Source organism: Opisthocomus hoazin, chromosome 3 (assembly GCF_030867145.1).
Source record: "Opisthocomus hoazin isolate bOpiHoa1 chromosome 3, bOpiHoa1.hap1, whole genome shotgun sequence".
Classification (NCBI taxonomy): Eukaryota; Metazoa; Chordata; class Aves; order Opisthocomiformes; family Opisthocomidae; genus Opisthocomus; species Opisthocomus hoazin.
The window spans coordinates 24,303,649-24,326,735 of NC_134416.1; the positions used below are offsets into that span (position 1 = coordinate 24,303,649).

Consider the following 23,087-nt stretch of genomic DNA (forward strand, 5'->3'; position numbering starts at 1 on the left):
AAACAGAAGCTGTAATGCCAAAATGAGCCCAAATTAACTGTGCCATAAAAATATTTCCCAAGTGATGAAGACAGATACCCATATCTCTGCTGTCTTGTGTGAGTGCTTCCTGAATATACTCTGTACATTTACAGTACTACTAGAGTAGCAGCACGACTCACAGAAGCATCATTTTAGGGAAGATATATATAGCTTCCACTGAAGTCACTAACTAGTTCCAACACCCTTTGAATTTTGTAATTCTGACCACTAAGCTTATTTTCTCTTGGAAACCTCCACCAAAAGGAACACTAACTAATAAGAATCTATTTTGACACATTATTAAACTAAATAATAAGACAACACAATAAAATGTTGAGCTGTTCTTTAAATCCACTTGTTTCAACTGAAATTTTCAAAGTTTAGAATCATAGAAAATACCGACAATAGCTCATGTTCATGGGGAAGAAAACTGTAATAGAGTGGACAAGACTAGGAAGCCGAAAGAAAATACACCGAGAGATAAAACTTGTCAGAGAGACATGGACACAGAAATCTTTGAACTAGAAAAAGGGAAATTTTTAGTTTGAAGAAGATGGTCTATGAAAATATTTTTTTGTGTTATTAAAAGGAATTGTCTCAACTAATCAGAGCCCAGAAATACTGCAGTTAGTGATGACAATTGCACGCTACAGATCTCGATACTCCACACACTGCAGGGGTCCTATTTTCATGTTTGCTCTAGAGTACCTAAATCTGTGCACACTGACTATTCCTGTTGGTCAGTATACAAGGAAACATTAAACGACCATTTCAGCTTTCAGAGTCACCAATAAAACAAACACACTAATTCATACTCTGTTGCTGACTTCAAGTCTTTCTTAAATGGCCATATTTTTTATTTACAAAAATATTTAAGACACCTTTTTCATACACTCCAAAAAATAAAAAGCTTTGTTAACTACATTCTATGCCGCAAGAAAAGAACCACATTTCCTTATAGGAATTTGGGATGCTTGTTACCTCATTAATTACCATATCTTGGTCTGATTTAAGTTGTTATTGAAAGTACTATCACCATTACTAGCTAGTCTTCAAATTGTAGCAGGATCAAAAGTTGTTAACAAAATACAGCAACCCTTCCAACTCTCTGCCTATCCCACTGGAGGGGAGTGAGTGACTGTGCAGTGCTTAGTTGCCAGCTGGGGTTAAACCATGACACCAAATTACATCCTTACTCCTTCAGACGATACACCAAGCGCAGTCTGACTGTATCATATGGTTTTCTCTTCTAAGTTTCAGACGAGGATTCTGTCTATACAAGAATGCTGAGCTCCCAAGCTTCCCTTCAGTTTCATGCACCTTAACTGTGTTTCCATACAAGAAAGTTTTTGTACTGGGCCCGTATTCCCAATGGGAATATTGAATCAGCAAGGATTACTAGAGGGCAACAAATAATTTAAAGCATGCTATGAAAAATGACTCAGATAAAGTCCATGGAAATTAGGACTTTGGTATTCATTATGTTCACAATAAGAAACATGAACCTGGCCACTATCCATCACTGTGTTACCACTTACTGTATACTTTATTTTCTACCCAAGTATCAGATGATAAATGTTCCCCGTTTGAAGAGAAAGCCAAAAGTAGTAAAAAGCTGACAATATCTTGCATTAACCTGCAAACAAAACGTAACCACCAGAAGGTGTTCTCTTTTTCTTATCTTTTGCTTAGTCTCTGCCAAGTCATGTCCATGAATTTGACTAAGGGATTATTTTAACAAAAGAGGAGCTCTATAATCGAGCTAAGAATATGTTGCTTATAAAAATATTTCATTGCCTAAAAAAAAAAGTTATTAAAAGTTACTTCTGCAACCTTGGATTTTCCTCCAAAACTGATATTAAAGCTAGACATCATGAATGATCAAAAATTTATGTAATCCATGAAAAATTCTCTACCTGTAGCAGCAGCCATGGGTTCACTGAACAGTCACTTCTAAACAAAAATCCATATATTTCTAGAGTGTAAATAGTTACCTACATTTCCATATACACTCTACTTTGAAAGTGAGTCTACCCTTTATAAAAATGTAAGCTTTTTTTAATATTTCCAACAAGTTTTAGTCTGATTGTCTCAGCAAAAAAAGCCACTCCTTTACCAGCTTAGTCCCAGTAGAGATACAAAAAAGGAAAAAAATGAGCAGGTATCTGTAATGGACAGAAAATTGCAAGAAAAAGTAGAAGCATGTCAGAGGGAAACAAAAATGTGCATAATGGATATTCACACCCTTCAGACATAGGAGCATGAGCTCACTTAGCACCAAAGATGGGACAGGAACTATACTGAATAGCCGCATGTTGTTACACATGTAAATAATCATTTGCAGTTTGAAATTATCATTAACATTAGGGAGAGCAAGGTTGAAATTTTATTTGGCAAGTCAAAAACAATTTATTAATTTTTTTGAATCATTTCTGATACAAATAGAAATCTTGGAACTAGTAATATTACAAGTAAAATCAGTTTCACTTCACTTTTACTCACTTAAGATTGTCTGTCTTGTCATTCTCAGGAGACAGACTTAAAATTATTAAGAATAATGCATAGCCAGCAGAGTGCAGCAGCTGAGATATGATCCTCTCTAGAAGTTTTGGCCTTCCTAAGACAAGATTTGATAAACATCATACAAATTGAATTTGCTGTATGACCTTTATCATCAGTTATTCATGGAATGAAAGGCACAATTCTTTGCTGGAAAAAAATTAAAGAAAATACTGATTATGGTCACAATCAATGCCAAAATGGGTGGATAGCCTCTATGTATGTCTTGCATGAACCCCTTTTGCCATTGTTATGAAGGCAAATTCCATTAGAGACTGAGGTCACTGATTCAGCAGCATGCTTAACACGCTTTCCTCTTATTATAGCAGGAGTATCACTTCTGTCGTGTTTAAGTTAAGCTTAAGCCAGCATTTTCTAAATCCGTTTGCTTATCTCATTCAGACAACCTGTCATCCCTCTAGGGGTACTGTCCCTTTCTTTTGGAAAGCAGTTCAAAGCAGGATGTTGTCCACATATTAGTAGCACCACAGCCTGTGGCATCCGCAAACTCTCAGAAATTTCAAAAATTATAACAAAGAGAAAACACTCTCACAGAAAGCTTTTAGGAGCTGCTTTAATTATGTTACAACATACTGCAGTCTATATTGTCTAGATACCAACAAGTTTATTTACACCTATATATATATACTTACAGAAACATTCTGTTCTGCAATCATACCAATTTTTTTTTATTTACTATGCTACATAACACAAAATACCTAGAGATTTTAGTATACTGAATAGTTCAGATATAGCTCCATTTCAGCCCTACAAATAAGTGGAATTATTTTACTTTATTACTATTTTATCCAATTTCTTATTTGAGTAAAGTATATACACTTGGAATATATATTTCTTATGATCACTATATTTACCTGTCCCCAACTTGCTTGTCTTCGCCTTCTGATAAAACTGAGTTCCACCACCCATATTCATGACTCCTATCCTGGCCTCACTAACATTGTGAACAATCCAATCAACATAAATAAGTATTTCTTGTATTAAATATTATGAGGAAAAAATCTGAAAAAAGTCCAGGGCATCTTTACAAGTCAGGACCATAATCTAATGCTACAAATGGTAACAGTAAGAGTCACGATCCATCATCAGAAGCACACAACGGAAGTTGTTTAGGTACCTCTTATCTACCTTTGTGGATTTATATAAAATTTTGAAATAGCTACAATCTCCATTTCTTTTTTCTATACTGCAAATCAATTTTATTTTTAGTTCATTTACTCTGCTTTCTTTCCATCTTACTGCCTATGAAAATGAACACAGTAGAGTGCTAGACTTCTCATGACTCCAATTTCACAAGTGTATTGGCTGCAGAAGCATATTTTTCTCAATAAGAATGTTATTCCTTCACATGGAGTGTATTATTTTCAACAGGTTCTATTAAAAACCATACTGAACAGGAACTACACAGACTACAAATAAACATACTAACTATACACAGTGTAAACTTTATCATATAATTGTATATGTGAGGTTGCTATCACACTTAGGGTAGATAATCTGAAGAAATTCAAAGCTATCTAGTAGCTGGCGAATATATTGTTTACATAGCAAATTTAGAACACAAAAATAAAGATCTATTGATTTATGTTAAGTATTTGAGAAATGCCAATCTGTTTTAACTAGAATTCATTAGAGATTCTTATAAATTGAACAATCTATTTCAAAGATTACTTTAATTCAGACAATGACTAAAATATCCAGTGATATTTCCTTACCAGACATTTCTAATTTTATGAAGAAAATAACATCTAACCTAAGAAAATCTACTTGTCAAATGCTGGATTTGGGGACTAGAAAGACTGAATTTGCATCATGGACCAAAAAAACGTTGTATGCACTGCATCTTACAATTTATTCTGCTCTTTTGCACCACTAAAAGCAGATGTGGAAGAATAATACCATCTTCTCTATAAATACAGTACCTGTTCTTTACAGTACACACATTCATATACTGAAAACTTTTCCACTACATCTAGAGTCATCTTGTTCCAACAGGACAGGGCACGTTAAGAAAACTATGTGTGTCATCTCAGAGAACGAGTCTATATCATGTAAATTTGGTATTACTTGATATTTCAACTAGCAAAGGAATTAAAATATAAAAATCAAGCATTCTTGATGGGTAATTTCTTTCATTTACTGTTGTTTACGGAATTCTTCAAGACTACAGGAGAAAGAATTTTACTCATTTGCTAGACTACTAATAGAAAAACTAGTTTACAGAAACATATGCAGAAAAAGTTTTCACCAAGTATAGTTTTACAGTAATTTTCAATCTTCATTTCCCTATAACTTCCAGAAAAGCATTAAAAAATCTATTTATTAACAAGTCATTTTTAGCAGAAAAAACACTCCTTGTTGTGCTAAGAAAAGTACATTTTAAATGTCTCTTAGAATTACTCTAGTGAATGTACAAAAAGACATTTAAATATTTTAATATATTTTTAATTATTTTAGGCACAAAAGACATTATGCTTACTGGCTTTTGACCCTGACTGTATTTTGTCTACTATTTATTCATAATGTCATCATAATTATCAAAGCAAGAAGAAAGGCTCAATTCCTGCAGCCAAAGTCAATGATAGTGCTCTTATAGTACTTGGTAAGCAACCAAACCAACCAGACACTCACTCCCAGCCTGAAAATAAAAAAATTATTTTCATGGGAAAAGGAAAAATAAACCCACCATCTTTTCAGTATTTGGATATCTTTAAGCAGCAAACATTAGAAACTTTCTTTCCTAAGCCACTTTATACAATCACGGAGCTCTCATATCTTGAATACTGTGAGTGACGCTGGTCACCTATAACTCAAAGAGATCTAACAGAATTTTTGAAAGACGACAAGGCGATAAGGATGATCAGAAGCACAGAGTGCCTTTCATAGAAGGAGAAACTCTGACTCTTCAGCTTAAAAGGGTGACCGTATGGAATATAATAGACTCTATGGAATACAATAGAAATGTGTAAAAGTTATGTAAAGTACAGACAAAGTATCTGAGGAATTACATAACACAAGACTAGGACTCCCCAGTGAAATTAACAGACAACAGGTTTAAAGTAAACAAAGGGTAATAACTCTTCTAAATGAACATAATTAAATTGTAGAATTCATTTACACCAAGATCTGAAGACAAAAACATAAATAGTTTTAAAATGGGACTGAAAATATTTATGGCAGGCAGATTCTTAATGGCCATGAAACAAATAATACAGCCATATGCATGCAGCCTTTGCCTCAGGAAGCCACTAAAATACCTGAAGTCACGTGGCTGTATCAGAATCAGCCTATGCATGCCCTCTTCCTCATGCACATTCTTAAATACACATTGCTGGGCACTGCCAATACACAAAGCTAGGCTAGATAAATCTTTAGTGCTCCTTCACAAGCAAGTTCCCTTATGTTGGTTGGAGTTTAATACCATTACATAATGTTCCAAGATTCATACAAAACAAAAATATACACTCCAAATCAAACTCTTAAACACAAAGAACACCACCAAATCCTAATGAAGAACAATCTGAATATACCTTTTACAAAATATATGCCATATGAATCTGAAGAAATTAAAATTGACAGGCTACCTGCTGTGCATCAAAAGCGTTTGCTTCAGGGGGCAGCTAAGGATTTCTACTCTGTAAGGATGACAACATGGAAATATCTTCAGCATGGCAGATGGAACTCATGATGGAGTACACAGGAGCTGGAGATAAAAGTACTCTTCATCAGGGAAGACAAGATGTGGAAGACCACTCTCAATAATCTTTGAATGATCATGGTGAATTGGGAGAGGTGCCTAATGACTGGAGGAAAGCAAACGTCATTCCTACCTTCAAGAAGGGCAAGAAGGACCACCAAGGGAACCACAGGCTGGTCAGCCTCTCATCGATCCCTGGGAAGGCTATAATACATCTAATCCTGGGAAATATTTCCAGGCACGTGAAGGAAAAAAGGTGATCAGGAGTAGTCAGTGTGCATTCACCAAGGGGAAGTCATGCTTGACCAACCTGATAACCTTCTACAATGAAATGACTGGATGACAGGAGAGCAGTGAATGTTGTCTACTTTGTCTTCAGTAAGGCTTTCCACGCTGTCTCCCACAAGATCCTCATAGAGAAGCTGATGAAGTATAGGCTGAATGAGCAGTCATTGAAGTGGATTGAAAACTGGCTGAATGGCGGGGCCCAGAGGGTGGCGATCAGTGGCACAAAGTCTGGTTGGAGACCAGTAACTAGTGGCACACCCCACGTGTCAATACTGGGCCCAGTCCTGTTCAATATCTTCATTAATGATCTGGATGATGGGGCAGTATGCACCCTCAGTAAGTTTGCAGATGACAGCAAACTGGGAGGAGTGGCTGATATACCAGAAGGTCATGCTGCCATCCGGAGGGACCTCAACAGGCTGGAGAAATGGGCTGATAGGAATCTCACGAAGTTCAGTAAGGGGAAGTGCAAAGTCCTGCACACAATGAAACACAGGCGGCTCCCTCTGGACATCAGGAAACACTTTTCACTGTAGGGCTGACTGAGCATTACCACATATATCTCTAGCCCAGAGGGGTTCTAGAGACTCCATCCCTGAAGCTATTCAAAAGCCATCTGGACATGGTCCTGGACAACGGGGTCTAGGTGATTCAGCTTAAGTAGGGGAAGTTGGACAAGATGACCGCCAGAAGTCCTTCACAACCTCAACCATTCTGTGATTTTTGTGGTACAGAATGCATATCCAAGGGTGTACGGACTAATCCTGTCTCTGCCTATAAGGACACATGGTCAACTGTTCATCAAAAACACTTGCACCAGGGCAAAACTGAAATTTGTAAGATGACACCTTATGTTTGAAACCACTACTATGCTTCCTTTTCCGCTTTCTCCCACCACTTTTTGCCCTCCCCATACTAACTGTAAATAAGTTCTTTCATCAGCAAAGTTGGACAGCCAGACGTATCTTGAAATCCATTACAGGCTCAGATACTGACAGTAATTTCAAGTGGAAAATGCCTCAATATATATGCATAGTGATACAAATTTCTTCAGAGTTCCATGCTGCTTCCCAGTGTCCCACAATGTTCCCAGGTACAACAGTACTCTGCAAGCCGTTAAAGTCAAAAAAAGAAATCAGTCACCGGGAAAGGTGATGGAGCAGCTTATCCTGGAGGCCATCATCAAGCAAGTGGAAGAAAAGAAGGTTATCAGGAGTAGTCAGCATGGATTCACCAAAGGGAAATCATGCCTGACCAATCTAATAGCTTTCTACGATGACATGACTGGCTGGGTAGACGAAGGGAGAGCCGTGGATGTTGTCTACCTTGACTTCAGCAAGGCTTTCGACACAGTCTCCCATGATATCCTCCTAGGGAAGCTGAGGAAGTGTGGGCTGGATGAGTGGTCGGTGAAGTGGATAGAGAACTGGCTGAATGGCAGAACTCAGAGGGTTGTCATCAGCGGCGCTGAGTCTAGTTGGAGGCTGGTAACAAGTGGTGTCCCCCAGGGGTCAGTACTGGGCCCAGTCTTGTTTAACTTCTTCATCAACGACCTGGATGAAGAGTTAGAATGTACCCTCAGCAAGTTTGTTGATGACACCAAACTGGGAGGTGTGGTAGATACACCAGAAGGCTGTGCTGCCATCCAGCGTGACCTGGATAGGCTGGAAAGCTGGGCAGAGAGGAACCTGATGAGGTTCAACAAGGGCAAGTGCAGGGTCCTGCACCTGGGGAGGAACAACCCCATGCACCAGTACAGGCTTGGGGTGGACCTGCTGGAGAGCAGCTCTGCGGAGAGGGACCTGGGTGTCCTGGTGGACGACAGGTTAACCATGAGCCAGCAGTGTGCCCTGGCTGCCAAGAAAGCCAATGGGATCCTGGGGTGCATCAAGAAGAGTGTGGCTAGCTGGATGAGGGAGGTTCTCCTTCCCCTCTACACTGCCCTGGTGAGGCCTCATCTGGAGTACTGTGTCCAGTTCTGGGCTCCCCACTTCAAGAAAGATGAAGAGCTACTGGAGAGACTCCAGCGGAGGGCTACGAGGATGGTGAGGGGACTGGAGCATCTCCCCTACGAGGAGAGGTTGAGGGAACTGGGCTTGTTCAGCCTGAAGAAGAGAAGGCTGCGAGGGGACCTTATAAATGCTTACAAATATCTGAAGGGTGGGTGTCAGGAGGATGGGGACAAGCTCTTTTCAGTGGTGCCCAGTGACAGGACAAGGGGCAATGGGCACAAACTGAGGCACAGGAAGTTCCGTCTGAACATGAGGAGGAACTTCTTCCCTCTGAGGGTGACGGAGCACTGGAACAGGCTGCCCAGGGAGGTTGTGGAGTCTCCTTCTCTGGAGATATTCAAGACCCGCCTGGACGGGGTCCTGTGCGGCCTGCTGTAGGTGACCCTGCTTCGGCAGGGGGGTTGGACTAGATGACCCACAGAGGTCCCTTCCAACCCCTACTATTCTGTGATTCTGTGATTCTGTGATTCTGTGAAATTAAGAAAGATGTTGCATCATTACCATTTCTGCTCTATTTTCTCCCTGAAAGTTTACAATAACTACAAAAATAAATCATGCTTATTAATAAATCAATGAAATAATCACAAATAAACAGTGCAGGATGACACTTTAAAAAGTCACTCAGTCCATTCTCTTGTCCCAGCACAGGAACAGCTACAGTTGTGTCTCTTCTAACAGATATTTGCCAAACCCACTCCATAAGATTTTCATTGACACAACTCCCACACAAGCCTTAGGCAAACTATGCAAGCATTTCAACTTTTCTTTCCATTAAACAGTTTTCCCTACTAAGATGAATCCTCCCTGATGCAACTTAAGTTTACGCCTTTCAGCTTCACCACCAGAGGCGTGTAGAAGAGATTATTTCCTTCCATTTTTCAGCAACTTTTTGCATAATTAAAGATATGTCCGTCTCCATTCCCTGGGATTTTCTCTTCAGGAGGCTAAATCACCTCATATGTTTCAATCTTTCCGTATATATGCCAAGTTTCTTAGACATCTGATTATTCATTCTTATTACTCTCCACTGAATTCCAACCACTCCACATCATTTTGAAGGATGGTATCCAAAAAAGGGCACACTATTCCGGTCGAGACCTTACTAAAGCTTAGCAGAGTGAAAACTTCCTCACAGCACTTCCAGACTAGTGTCTACGCATTCCAGTATGATATTTATCTCTCTCACAATACTAGCTCAACTTACTATTAAGGCTCTCTGATTCTCTGACAAAGAACTTCTACCTATACCATTTATCTCCATCATATGTCAACCAGATAAACTATGTCTACATAACTACACCACCTTGCATTTATATTTTGAAAGTCATCATAACCATAGTTTGGATTTTTCAGGATAATTTTGGAACATAATCCTGCTATTACATGTTACACCTCTCCCAGTCTTCTGCCATCTGTAAATTCAATGAGTATCTAACTTGATTTCTTAGTTATTTAATAAAAACACTGAAAAAAGCTGGTTCCCAAAAAGATTACTGTTAAAAAAAAATCCTTCCATAATAAGAGTAACCATTTATAAATACTTTTTGGCAACTATAACTCAACTGTTTACACTGAGTATATTGTATTTTCAGTTTCTTCAAAGCCATATGCTTCTTATGTACAACATTGATAAGCAGAACAAACTCTGCTGCATTAAGGAAACAAGGAATACAAAGGAGGTACAGAAGTGTTGTGAACAAAATGTAATATTGCCAGTATCTAACCATAACCAAGAAAGAAAAACTTCACTATTAATATTATATGCAATTTATAAGAACTTAAGTGAGCATATCACAATCAGAGCTCAGAATAATACGTTGCTTTACAGAATATCAATGTTATAGCCTATTTCTCCATTTAATATTGTGAAAATTTCTCACTGTTTATTCTCATAAAATAATTCATAGCTTTCATGGCCTGCAAATATGAAACTCCACTTCAATACACATATTTAAAAAAAAACTAAAAGTGATTCTGCCTGGAAAATAACAACAAATTATATGCAAGTTTTAAACCACTTGTGTATGGGTGCAAAAGCAAACACTTCTTTCATCATGTGAACTTACAAGGCACTCCCCTTTAGAAGAAAGAAAAGACAGCAACTTAACTGTTTAAAGCTTAAATAATATCAAGTCACATTTTTCAAATTTGGGAATTTGAAATCAATATTTTTTAGTTTCTCATTACGAAAAGAATATTTTCAGCTTCATGCTTGAAGTTCTACTCTAAGATTCAATGTTCTAGCTTTGCCAGTTTCTGTTAAATCTTAAAATTTTCAGATAGCAAGAAAAGTGAAATTTTTCATAAGGCTTTCATACTGGCTTAGCACTGTAAAAGGTCTATGGATGAAATACTGGCCCCATTAAGTCAAAAATCCATCAGCCTTTGACAGAATCAAGATTTCACCTTATATCTGCTAAAGTTTTGAAACTTTACAGATAATTTAGAAGCATGAAAAAGAATGAAATGACATTTCCCTGGTCCTTTAAAAAGCTCTTCATACATATTATGTAGATTTGTATAGCATTCTATGCATGACCAATATCATAAATACTATGCATGGGCATAGACGTGCTATATATAATACTACATGTCTTACCATTCCAGCTCCTCATGCACAGAAAACACATCACTGGGAGTTTCGTGTGTGGAGTATTTGCAGAAAAAGGCAAACAGAGCAGTAGTAACTCCTCAAATTGTGTTCTAATGTAATCACTTAAGTTACTGACAAGGAGAGTACAACCTGATTTTCAGTTTTCCCTTTGCAAATGAGGGGTCAGAAAGCAAATGATGTCAGCTTGTAAAACGCCCTCAGCAGGATGTTCTAAATGGGCAATTATTTCAAATGTACTCCCCAGTATGTTTAAATGCTATACAGACATTACTTAGTCTACAGAGAGCAGCTTACTTACGTCTGGGGCTCCTTTTCATTTTGCTGTTTTTGCTGTGGTTGAAGAACGTTATTTACCAGCTCAGTGATCCCACTAAAGGGAAACCACCTGTTTAAATAAGCAAATAATGTGACTGAATAACCAGTAAAACCACACTAGTTTAAATGTTTTCTTATCCAATATTAATAGAAATATACAGACGGAAAAGCTAGAGCCAATGGGAATGTTAACTGCAATACTAAGTCAGCCACTAAGGATGTAAGGGAAATAAAGTTTTACAGTTCACCAGTTCACAAGCAGGCAGCAAGAACCTACATCCAGCTAACATGTGGATGAAGTAAGAAGCTGCAGGCAGCTCTCTTACAAGCCAGTCAGGAAGCAGATGACAAACTAACTGCAGCCTATCAGGTATTAGTGAAAGCTAATACCATCAAAGGTGAGGAAAGCAGAATATGGCAAAGGTAGAAAAGTCAAGCCTACTGCATTTTTAAGATATTTTACTTACTGTGTCAGCTGTGGTTTTTGCTCCTCTTTGACCCTAAAAAGATAAGTTTGCACAACTGAGTGCAACATGTTGTAAACCAACTACCCTGAAGTTCTATAACCTGTATAACACGAGCTGGAGAAAGTTCTTACTTTAAGTTAAAAGGAACTCATTTAATATTTGTTGTCTATTTATATTAAGTTCTATTCTGTGCTTATTTCCATTTAGGATTAAAAATGGGGAATGCCATGTATCTAAAACTTTTAGTTACAAAATGAAATCAGTAATGTTCTATAGCTGGCTTCCAATTCTTTGGACAGAATATCACGTTAGAACATTCCCAGAAATACATTCAGCTATAAATGCAAAGGAAGGTGCTTTGTTAACTATAATATATCTGTTTAATTTTTATTTACAATCAGATTACATAATTGAAGGTGACTTTATAATGTGTAACGTGCCATTTAAAAAGCAGTATCCTGAACTAACAGATTAAAGGAAAACTTGCACTATATTTATTAAACTACAGTGATGTCAGGGTCTGCAGACACTGTAACTCTAAAATCTAAGGCAGGAAAGATAAGGAATTTAACTCTGAGTAAAATTTACTGGGACTTGTTAAAAAAAAATTAGATAATACACACACTATGTCTGTATAGTAGTGATTAATATTTGTCCATTGTCTTTAGGATAACATTCTATCTGACATACATGCTTTAATTTGAGTGAGCAAGATGATGTTCTATGCAATTCCTCTGCACTGAACCCAAGAATGGAGACATATACTCACAGGAGTATTTACATGCTCTAATTGCAGATATGTGTCTTAAATGTCAAGTTAGGTTCTAACTTCACTATATATTAAAGAAAATCAAAAAGGTTCCTATATAGATATTCTGAATTTCTCTACAGAGAATACTCCCTTACCTAGCTTAACTGGGAGTGCAGGCTCCCAGTTTAAGTGGATGCTTAACATTGGACAGAAAATTAAAGCTCACCAAAACAGATGCACATCTTTTCCTCCATATATCACATTGAGTAAGTCTATAAACAGGATTCAGTGACTACATAAGAACTAAATAAGTGGACACTATGACACATTAATAATTTTCCAAAATTGACTACAGAAAGGGAAAAACTGAACACGCAGCACATGGTAAAAAGTCTTGAAGAAGGGTTTTGCCTCTTGAGCACTTTAGAAATTTATATATAAAGAAACTTCCCAGTACAAAAAAAAAAGCAGATATACTACAAAGATAAGAAATATAAAAATAAAAATTTCTTACACAGTCACAATTCCACTCTACCATGAGTCTTAACAATATTTTCTTTACCAACAAATTCCATACTAGTTATTTTTTTTGGCACAAGAAATTCAACAGGTAGGAAGGGAAGGGAATCAAAGCATATCTGTTCTTTTTTCACTAGGCAGCTTAAGACATTTAGAATCATAGAATCATTAAAGTTGGAAAAGACCTCTAAGATCATCAAGTCCAACTGTCAACTCAACAACACCATGCCTGCTAAACCATGTCGCAAAGTGCAATATCTACATATTTTTTGAATACCTCCAGGGATGGTGACTCCACCATTTCCCTGGGATGCCTGTTCCAGTGCCTGACCACTCTTTCAGTAAAGAAATTTGTCCTAATATCCAACCTAAACCTCCCGTGATGCAACTTGAGGCCACTGCCTCTCATCCTATTGTTAGTTACCTGGGAAAAGTGACCAACACCTGCCTCACTACAACCTCCTTTCAGCCTCCTCTTTTCCACACTAAACATCCCCAGTTCCCTCAGCCATTCTTTGTAAGACTTGTTCTCTAGACCCCTCACCAACTTCGTTGCCCTTCTCTGAACACACTCCAGCAACTCAATGTCCTTCTTGTAGTGAGGGGCCCAAAAACTCAACACAGTACTCCAGGTGCGGCCTCACCAGGGCTGAGTACAGGGGTACGATCACCTCCCTACTTCTGCTGGCCACACTATTCCTGACGCAAGCCAGGATGCTGTTGGCCTGCTTGGCCACCCAGGCACACTGCTGGCTCATGTTCAGCCAGCTGTTGACCAACACACCAACGTCCTTTTCCGCTGGGCAGCTTTCCAGCCACTCTTCCCCAAGCCTGTAGCATTGCATGGGGTTGTTACGACCGAAGTTCAGGACCCAGCGTTTGGCTCATACAATTGGCCTCGGCCCATTGATCCAGCCTGGCCACTTCCCTCTGCAGAGCCTTCCTACCCTCAAGCAGATTGACAATCCCACCAGCTTGGTGTCATCTGCAAACTTACTGAGGGAGCACTCAATCCCCTCATCCAGATCATTGATAAAGGTATTAAGACTGATCCCAAAACTGAGCCCTGGGGAACACCACTTGTGATCAGCCGCCAGTTGGATTTAACTCCATTCACCACCACTCTCTGACCTCAGCCATTTAGCTAGTTCTTTACCCAGCAAAGAGTACACCCATCCAAACCATGGATAGTTTCTCCAGGAGGATGCTGTGGGGAACAGTGTCAAAGGCCTTACTAAAGTCCAGATAGATAACATCCACAGCCTTTCCCTCCTCCACTAGGCAGGTCAGCTCATCATAGAAGCAGATCAGGGTGGTCAAGCAATTCAGATCCCTCAACATTAAGAACCTAAAAGCTCTGTATGGTCACCTTCTAGCATGAAACACTACCAGACAACAATTCAGAACTCCTAATTCACATGCCTAGAGCTAGATAGTGTAAATATCATCTCCCTGGCAAATGGACAAAGAAAACTGAATATGCAGCTAATCCATGGTTCCTTACTTTCCTCTCCATACATAACTCCCAAACATATTTACTGGACACTTAAGTTATTAATTCATTGTGAATTTTTCTATTTAACTAAACAAAGTAAATCTGAGTGCTTCACATACTCAGATTACAATCAACATCTTTGCTTTGGATAGTGACCAGGGTCAATTATTTTCACATGTGGAACTGAGATCAAAATAGGCTAAGATGCACACTAATTCCAAGTGTGCCGTTTGAAATCTTTGGTACTTTTTTTTCAAGAGAATCTAGCATCTTAACATAATAGTATATGTTTGGCGACTTCAATTGCAGCTGCAAACCCTTGGTATTTCTTAAAAACTTGCAATCAGATTTGTAGTTTAGCACCATTAAATAAAAAACTTTGTCCATTAGAAGACACTTTGAAAACTTGCATTTAAAATTATTTTCCCAGCATTTTATAGGAAAGCTGTGTTCTAAGTCAGGATACAATTTGACCCACAATTCAAAAATATATCTCCTATGAAATAATCTTTTCTCCTCCTACAATTCTGTGTCTCATCCACTATACGCTTTCCAACACTACAGTTATGTGAGTTCAACAGCTTCCATTATTACATAACCGTGACGCATTCCTTGAGCACTCTCCATACCACCTTCAGTTCCTGGATTAGGCAAGAATCTTCCTAGACTTTATAAAAACCATGGAGGGCAAGATACAATTTGAAAAGAAATTATGAAAAAATCTATTGAAAAAAATAGAATCCACCACATAAAATTAAACTAATATTGACGTTGTGGATCAACAGGCCTGGAGCCTTCAGGTGTAAAAGGTATTTATCTTTCAAGGTCAGAGAACAGATAGAGATGCTGGATGTACATCAGCAACCCACAGGCTAATGCCTGATATTCTCTTTCCAAAAGACTCTTCAATCAGATGAAATTAGGAGTATAAGTTGTAGTGAGTGACAGAAAAAATGATATATTAGATGAAATACACAGAATGTGTTTTTAACACTGCTGTGGTTTAAACAGCTTTATTTAGACAGAAAAGGACTGAACAGACTCCAGATTCTTCAACCCTGTCTACACACACACATACAGTTCTATTTCCTTTAGTTACAGGAGCTGCTTTATGTTTTACTAGGTTGTGTACTCCCATATATATGCTTTCTTCCCTCCTTTCAAAAATCAGCAACTAATAATTGCTTACAAGAAATGGATTGACAGGTCAAAAAAAAACCCCAAACCTCCATTTGCTCAACAGACCAAATGAAAAACCCCAAGCAGTACGACTGCATTCTGCTGCTTCCAGAGTACCTGTCTTCTTTGTACCTGTCTTCTTTTTACCTTCCCACATCTTTTCAATCTTATCCTATCAAAACTCTGCCAAGAACAATGCCAGCTTTAGTTATTCACTAGAAACAATTTCCAGTTGATACCTGTTTACTAAAATCACCAACAGGCTGCAGATAACACGTCTCATCAACAGTGACTGGGACAATGCATTCTAACAGTGCAGAATATTAAATACTTCACCACTTATTTTCAATTTTTATTATTTCTGTCATTATAGGAGTTCACTCGACACAAACACCAAATTAATTCTAAAATGTTAGAAGAGTCTGAAGCTTTTATCACAATTTTTTGTACTGATCATAACTCTATATACTGCTTAACTTGAAAACAACCCAGGATTTTTCTGCTTTTCAACAATGAAGAATTTTTGCACCTTGCATTTTGTCATCAGGAACCTGTGCCCTTTGAAACATTCATAGCACCATTCCTCTTGTGTTCTTCTGCAAGCCTACACAGTGCAAGTGCCAGAGCCCTTTTATCTTTTCCAGGAGTTAGCATCATTAGGTTAGATTTCAAGTCTCAGTGAACACTTTTTGATGTTAGATCCTCTCCGTGTACTAAAAATTTCCTCAAAGATTATGACTAGTCCCACTGGCACAGAGAATGAATAGGAGAACAGAGCAGTAAGAAGAGGGAAGAGAACAAGAAAAACAGAAGCAGGAGAAAAGTTAGTATAAACATTAACATAACTTTTCATAGCCCTTTAAACTCCTAACACTTTTCTATTCTTCAGTCTACTTCCATCAGTAAAAGCTCCTCTCTAAAATCTACTGTGCCAAAGCCATTAGGCATTCTTCCCAAAAGATGCGTTTGTCACAGGTAAACCAACAAGCACTCTGTTATCAGGTCTCCTCTCTAATTTTACATACTTGGATGCATAGCCACAAAAACATGTGGGTGGAATTCAGGTGCCTAAATCCATTAAAATGACCCATAAAACACACTCTACACCTTCTAGTTATCTGCAACGAAACAGGTATCTAGTTCTTCTCCCGTCAAGTTTGGAGAAACTCGGATTTCAGAATCAGCCATCCTTGGCAGGGATAAACATCTTAATAATCTTTCTCAACCCCAACAGTGGTCTCGATTCACAACTTTGCCATCCACCGACCTAGCAGCACAAGGAGATCTGACCTGCAGCAATAGTCCGGGTGTACCTAATGTCTCCTAGAAACACTGCGTTGAGCACAAAGCATATAACACTCTACGTCACTTTCATTTAAAAATGTTGCAGATAAGTAATTCTAATTCTTTGCTCAGTAGCTTTCTATGTTCTTCTTATCTCCTAACTACCTCAGTGAGGTTAGAAGAGGACAAACTAGGCTGAAAGGACTTTTTAGCCCTTTTCTTGAAGCTGAGAGAATTGGAAATACAAATCAACCTTTTGTTTGGGATTCTGATTCCCCTCATCCATGAACAACAGCATCTAAATATTTATCCATTATTACAATTAATGTTGTAATTGATGTTGCTGGTATCAATTTAATGAAATTGTCAATGCTTCTACAAGAGCTATTTTTATTAAATATATTGCCTATGAAGTCCAGAGAGTGGGACACTTGTAGGAACTTTTAAGTTTAGAGAACATAGAGCCTAATGGCCCAAGGCCCAAAGCAGAATATATATACGGTAGTCTCAATGAGAAATGCATGTTACAGTTAACTTGATTAAGAATTAAGATGAGATTAAATATTAACATGCAGAACTATCTGGCTTTCCTAAAGCAAATCATTCAGGAACAAAGAGAGATAGTCTCAGATCTATAAAAAGAATCTTCACATTTTGCTTCCTCTACAGATCCAATGCTGACATTGTCCTCCAGCTGTGTTCACAGCAAAGGAGTAGAAAATAGTTCAGCGAAGACTGCAGTAAATAATTTTTGTCTCAAATATAGATTTCTAGTTCTACACATTAAAAAACACCTATAGAGATGCTATCTTTCAAATAAGAACAACCCCACAAATGCCAACTACTTGACACCCACATATATAATGAAGTGAAATAAATAAACTGAATACTATCCTCAGGATTTGCATTTGTTTTTCTTTGCATTCCAGACCCTACTAGCCCAGATGACAGCCAGCAGCTCTCTCAAGAGTCAAGATGCCAACACACAGTCTTTGAAGGGAAGACAGTGTTCTCTCTCTGCATAACCGTCTCCAACTATTAGCAGATTTGAACCATTCCAAAATCATTTGACAATCAGAAAGTGTCTTCTCAATACAAACCTAGTGAAAAGCAAAGAGTGAAGACAAAACCATAAATTCAGTTTTTGGATTTTAAGTTAGATACTGTTATTTCTTGCACAGAAGTCTAAAAATGGAGATACCGCTAACTCACAGGACTACTGTGACTGCACCACACTATTGAGTATTCTGAAAAGTAAAAAGGATTATGCAGAAGCCAAGTCCTCTAAGTAGAAAAAGAGTGTGTGTCTGTGTTTGTGATGCCTGTGATAGTTGCTATAAAAGTGAAAAGTCTTATGAAAAGTCTATTACTAACCAATGCCTATCAAGGACATATTTTTAAAGCCATCCTTTAAAAGCTGACATCCGTTACTTGAACAAAGAAGGTATAACCCATCGGAAAGGCAGAGACCTACATCCTTTAGGGCACACAGTTTTAAATAAAAGACACCTCAACAAAAATTCATAAGCAGAGCAAAAAAACCCAACTTAAATTACCCTAATATATTAAATTGTGTAGGTATCCAACATACACTAGATGAACAAATTTGTTCATGTTTTGTGGTAATACTTGCTGCTTACCAGATGTCTGTCAAAGTCTGTAAAAACTTCAGGTTACAAGTAAATCCTTGCCATACTTACAAAGGAGAAGAAAGTACTTTTGTCATTGGAAACATTTAACTAAATATCAACTAGCAGCTGGGAGTTCTGCATTTTGTGGCTCATCACTTACCTTCCCAAATCCTGACTACACATTAAAGGAAAATAATAAAAAGGACATCACTGTTGAATGCCTCCAAAAAATTTTCACAGATTAAAAATGTAATTACTAAATTAATAATTTGCAACAATGCTAAAAAAAAATAGCATTACCCAACACAAACAGGGCTGAGGACTGCATGGGAAGCTGGTGAGCAAAACAAAAGCAAATTATTTCAGTCTTCAGCACTTTTAAAATACTTTGATTAAGGTATGTAACTGTCTTTCTCAGGAATTCATATGTTTCCTTTTTCATAGTACATTAACATAGAATCATAGAATCATAGAAAGTTTTGGGTTGGAAGGGACCCCCTAGAGGTCATCTAGTCCAACCCCCCCGCAGCGAGCAGGGACACCGCTAACTAGATCAGGTTGCTCAGAGCCCTGTCCAACCTGGTCTTGAATGTTTCCAGGGATGGGGCCTCCACAACCTCTCTAGGCAACCCGTTCCAGTGTTTCACCACCCTCATTGTAAAGAATTTCTTCCTTATATCCAGCCTAAACCTACCCTGTTTTAGTTTAAAACCATTACCCCTCATCCTGTCACTGCTGTCTCTACTAAAAAGATTGTCCCCATCTTTCCTATAGGCTCCCTAACATCATAATCTTTTAAAAGTATTTACTATTACCAATATTTCTTAATGCGGAAAAATGTCCTCCTCAAAATACCCTGGAAAATGGCTCTGAAAATAAAACAGGATTTGAAAAAACAATGACGAAATTCTACACCCTTCCCCCTCTCCTTTCCCATTGCCTCCCATTCTTTCTCACCAAAAATGGCATTCAGTGCATAACTGTACCTAAACCACTCTGGGGATGCCTGTTCCCTTGGTGCAGATTGCCTGCTGTGGACTCTTTCTTTACTTTTTCTAAATCTTTGTAACAATAGCTCAACAATATGCCCTGCACCAAGTAGCAAACTCAAAAAAAAAAAGAAATTAGCATGCAGAGACTATCTGCTTACGTGTCAGAAGTGAAGATATATGACACATAAACAGTATACAACTTTGCCTGCACCCACTCTTGGCAAACAGTGGAGTTAATACAGTCACACAGAGCAGTGGCGTTAACACAGCCACACAGTCAAATATGTAAAATCAGCTATTGCCTTGAAAGGGAGCACCTCTGCAGATTACTTAAGTTAAACTATGTAAGTATGTTTAACTCCAAGAAAAGAGAGTTAAGGAGGTTAAATACAAATGCCACGTCAATTGTACAAGTGCAAAATATTTTACACATTAACTGAATTAATTTTCTGCCTTGATTATCCTACTGATGCTATAAAAACATGCACCTTAGAATATTCAGCTTAATTATTTTGATCAAAATTAAAGTCTTCATTTTACATGATTGTTTGTTGTGGTTTAGACTCATTTGGCAACAAAGAACCACACAGTTGCGCTCTCACTCCTTTTCCACACCAATGGGATAGGGAAGAGAATCAGAAGGAAAAGGCAAAACTCATGGGTTGCGATAAAAACAGTTTAACAGAATGGCAAAGGGAGAAGAAAATAACAACAATAACACAGATGAAAAGAATATACAGCATGCAATGTCCTTACTGCCCAATGCTCAGCTCTCTCCTGAGTAGCAAATCCCCATGCTTCAGCCAGCTCCCCCACTTAAATACCGACCATGACATCACATGGTATAAAATATCCCAATTGATTGGCCGGTTTTGGTCAGCCCAGCCAGCTTCTTGTGAAAATTAACTCTACCCCAGCTGAACCCAGCACAGTGCTCCAAGTTTTTTATTAATTTAGAGAGTATAGGCAGTTAAGTTAAGAAGGCTCATATTTTGGACAATAATGTCTTTTCAAAGAAAAGATTTTCCTGAAGAAGTAGGTAGGTGATTTTCCTGACTAATTTTGACCTGTTTGTAACAAAATTATCAGCAGTTTCCACAAAAACACCTCCAAGATCAGCAGTTGAGAGGTAATTTGACATTTGCTATTCGTGAACAAGCAGGTGGAGATGTTCGGTACATCGGCTAGAAACAATACCTTTAACCCAGAATAAATTTACAACCTATCTAAATACAAGCTGAAGACGCTAAACATCCCTGACGTCCAAACTGAACTGATGTTAAAGATACGAGAGAAACAACAAGAAAGTACCACGCATACTTAACGGATAAACACAGACCTGCCTATACTTGCTCCTGGATAATAATAGTCTAGGCTGAATGAGCGCCCTACATGAACGTCACATTAACATCACCCACAAACATAATAAATTCTGTAAGAATAAGACTACTCTGACATTTAGATGATAATTAGAAATGGGATGGTTTTATCAAAGGTTCCAGACAATCAAGTCTCAAAGTGAAATTTTTACACTAATATTTTAAAATATTAGTGTCAAAATAGATATAAAATGTACTTCACTGCAACTGAAAACATAGTGCTTAACAGCCCTGTACTTTCAAATCTAAAACAGAAGAGACTGGAAGTATGTTTTGATTATTTCAGAACCAGCACAATAAATCAGACTCTGCTTATCTTAGGATATGAACTCTTCAGGGCAAAAATGTTTCCTATTATTTGTTTCTGGAGTTGGAGATAGAGACACTGTGTTCTATAAACGAAAGCTTTCACACTTCTTACACAATTCCTAGCTTGGTCAGACTTCTTCCTTTCTGTTATGGTGTTGACTGTAAAACCATGAAATCAGTGTCAAAATCACACGTCAGCACATGAGAAAATGACTGTAGTACGACTGTAATAATAAATAAGTACTACAATGAATGGTAGCCATCATGTTGTGTGCAGTTCCAATAATTAATTCATGGATCAATGGTCTCTTTTCAAGGTTATCCAAAACTGCAAGCAGGAGGCCTCAACCAGGGAGGTGATAACAAAACATCAATGTTAAAAATCTAGCATTTGTCCAAACCTACCACACTGTTTAAATGGGGCTACTGTAGCTTTTTCCTGTATTTAGCAAACAAAAGAGTATTTTGGTTATCACAGAGTAAGTGGGAATTTGTAACCATCAGCATTATAACAGGTCACCATGTGGAATATGCCAGCTGCTTCCCACTTGAGTATCTTATGTCTGCTGATGGAATGAGGCATGTACAAAAGCCAGGAAGAACAAAAATTATAAACCAATTACTAATAGAAAGTCTTGGATCAAGCAAAGTTGCCAAAGAGGGGCAATAAAAATAGCTAGTATAAACAATATTAACATAAGAAAATAAATTCAGTGAAGAAGTGTCTTCCAATCTCAAAGTTCCAGAAGTTTTTTTCAGGTTGTCACATTACCAGGTTTCTCAACATAGTAGTTTTACCAGTCCGATCTTCTCTGGGTAAATTATCAATTTAATTGTTACCCTCTGATGCCATATATAAGAGCTGCAAGATCAGACCAGTTAGCTTGCCACATGCAAAATCAAAAAATCAGCCTGTGTTAGAAACCCAGTAAGAGCAAAACAAAGATCCAGTCACAGCATATGAAGGCTGCCAAGGACAGCAGTTAAAAAGAGTAAGCAAGTTTTAAGGAGTCCTTGAGCCTTAGTAAATATTTCTTTTATATAAGTTAACATATTTAGTTTCTATTGGCTCATTTAAAGACCAGCTGGTATTACATAATTCTTCACTAGAATGAATTTCCAAATCCGATTTCAAGGACACGAGATACAGGCAAATACCTCCTTGAATTTAATCAGTTTGTTCTGCCAGTGGACTCGTTTCTAGACAAAAAAGGCTATGTTCCTACAAATATCCATTGTTTTCCCTTTAAGAAGCTACATTGCGAGACAATAATCATTTGTCATCTGTCCTGTAGTGTATTTTGTCACACTAATGTCTCTCTCACACAATCTGAAAATCCCTGACTTCTCTAAAATCTCAGTGCTCGTATTATGCACAGGCTGAAGAGCATCACATGGGAGCCTGACACTTCTTCAAGGCCCCTACAGAAGCAGTAACTGCCTTCACTCAGGATGCTCAGGGTGTTCTAAACTATGTTAACGAAATTTTAGATGGTTGAGCTTTAAAAACATGTACATTTGAGTTCACTGAAAAAAAAACAACATGTTTTAGTT

General features: G+C 37.9%; 1 protein-coding gene across 44 annotated transcripts in view; it reads right to left on the reverse strand.

The window, feature by feature from the left end:
• The window catches only part of RIMS2 (regulating synaptic membrane exocytosis 2), a 534,102-nt gene that overhangs the window by 432,888 nt on the left and 78,127 nt on the right, over positions 1-23,087 (reverse strand). For 8 of the 44 annotated variants that reach the window (XM_075415741.1, XM_075415751.1, XM_075415742.1 and 5 more), the window contains exons 2-3: positions 11,995-12,027; positions 11,511-11,597 (exon numbers count right to left, since the gene is read on the reverse strand). The exons of the other annotated variants lie outside the window; for them this stretch is intronic. In XM_075415741.1, the coding sequence (XP_075271856.1) occupies positions 11,511-11,597; positions 11,995-12,027 (120 nt within the window). The remainder of the gene's footprint in view (positions 1-11,510; positions 11,598-11,994; positions 12,028-23,087) is intronic. 44 annotated transcript variants of the gene reach the window in all.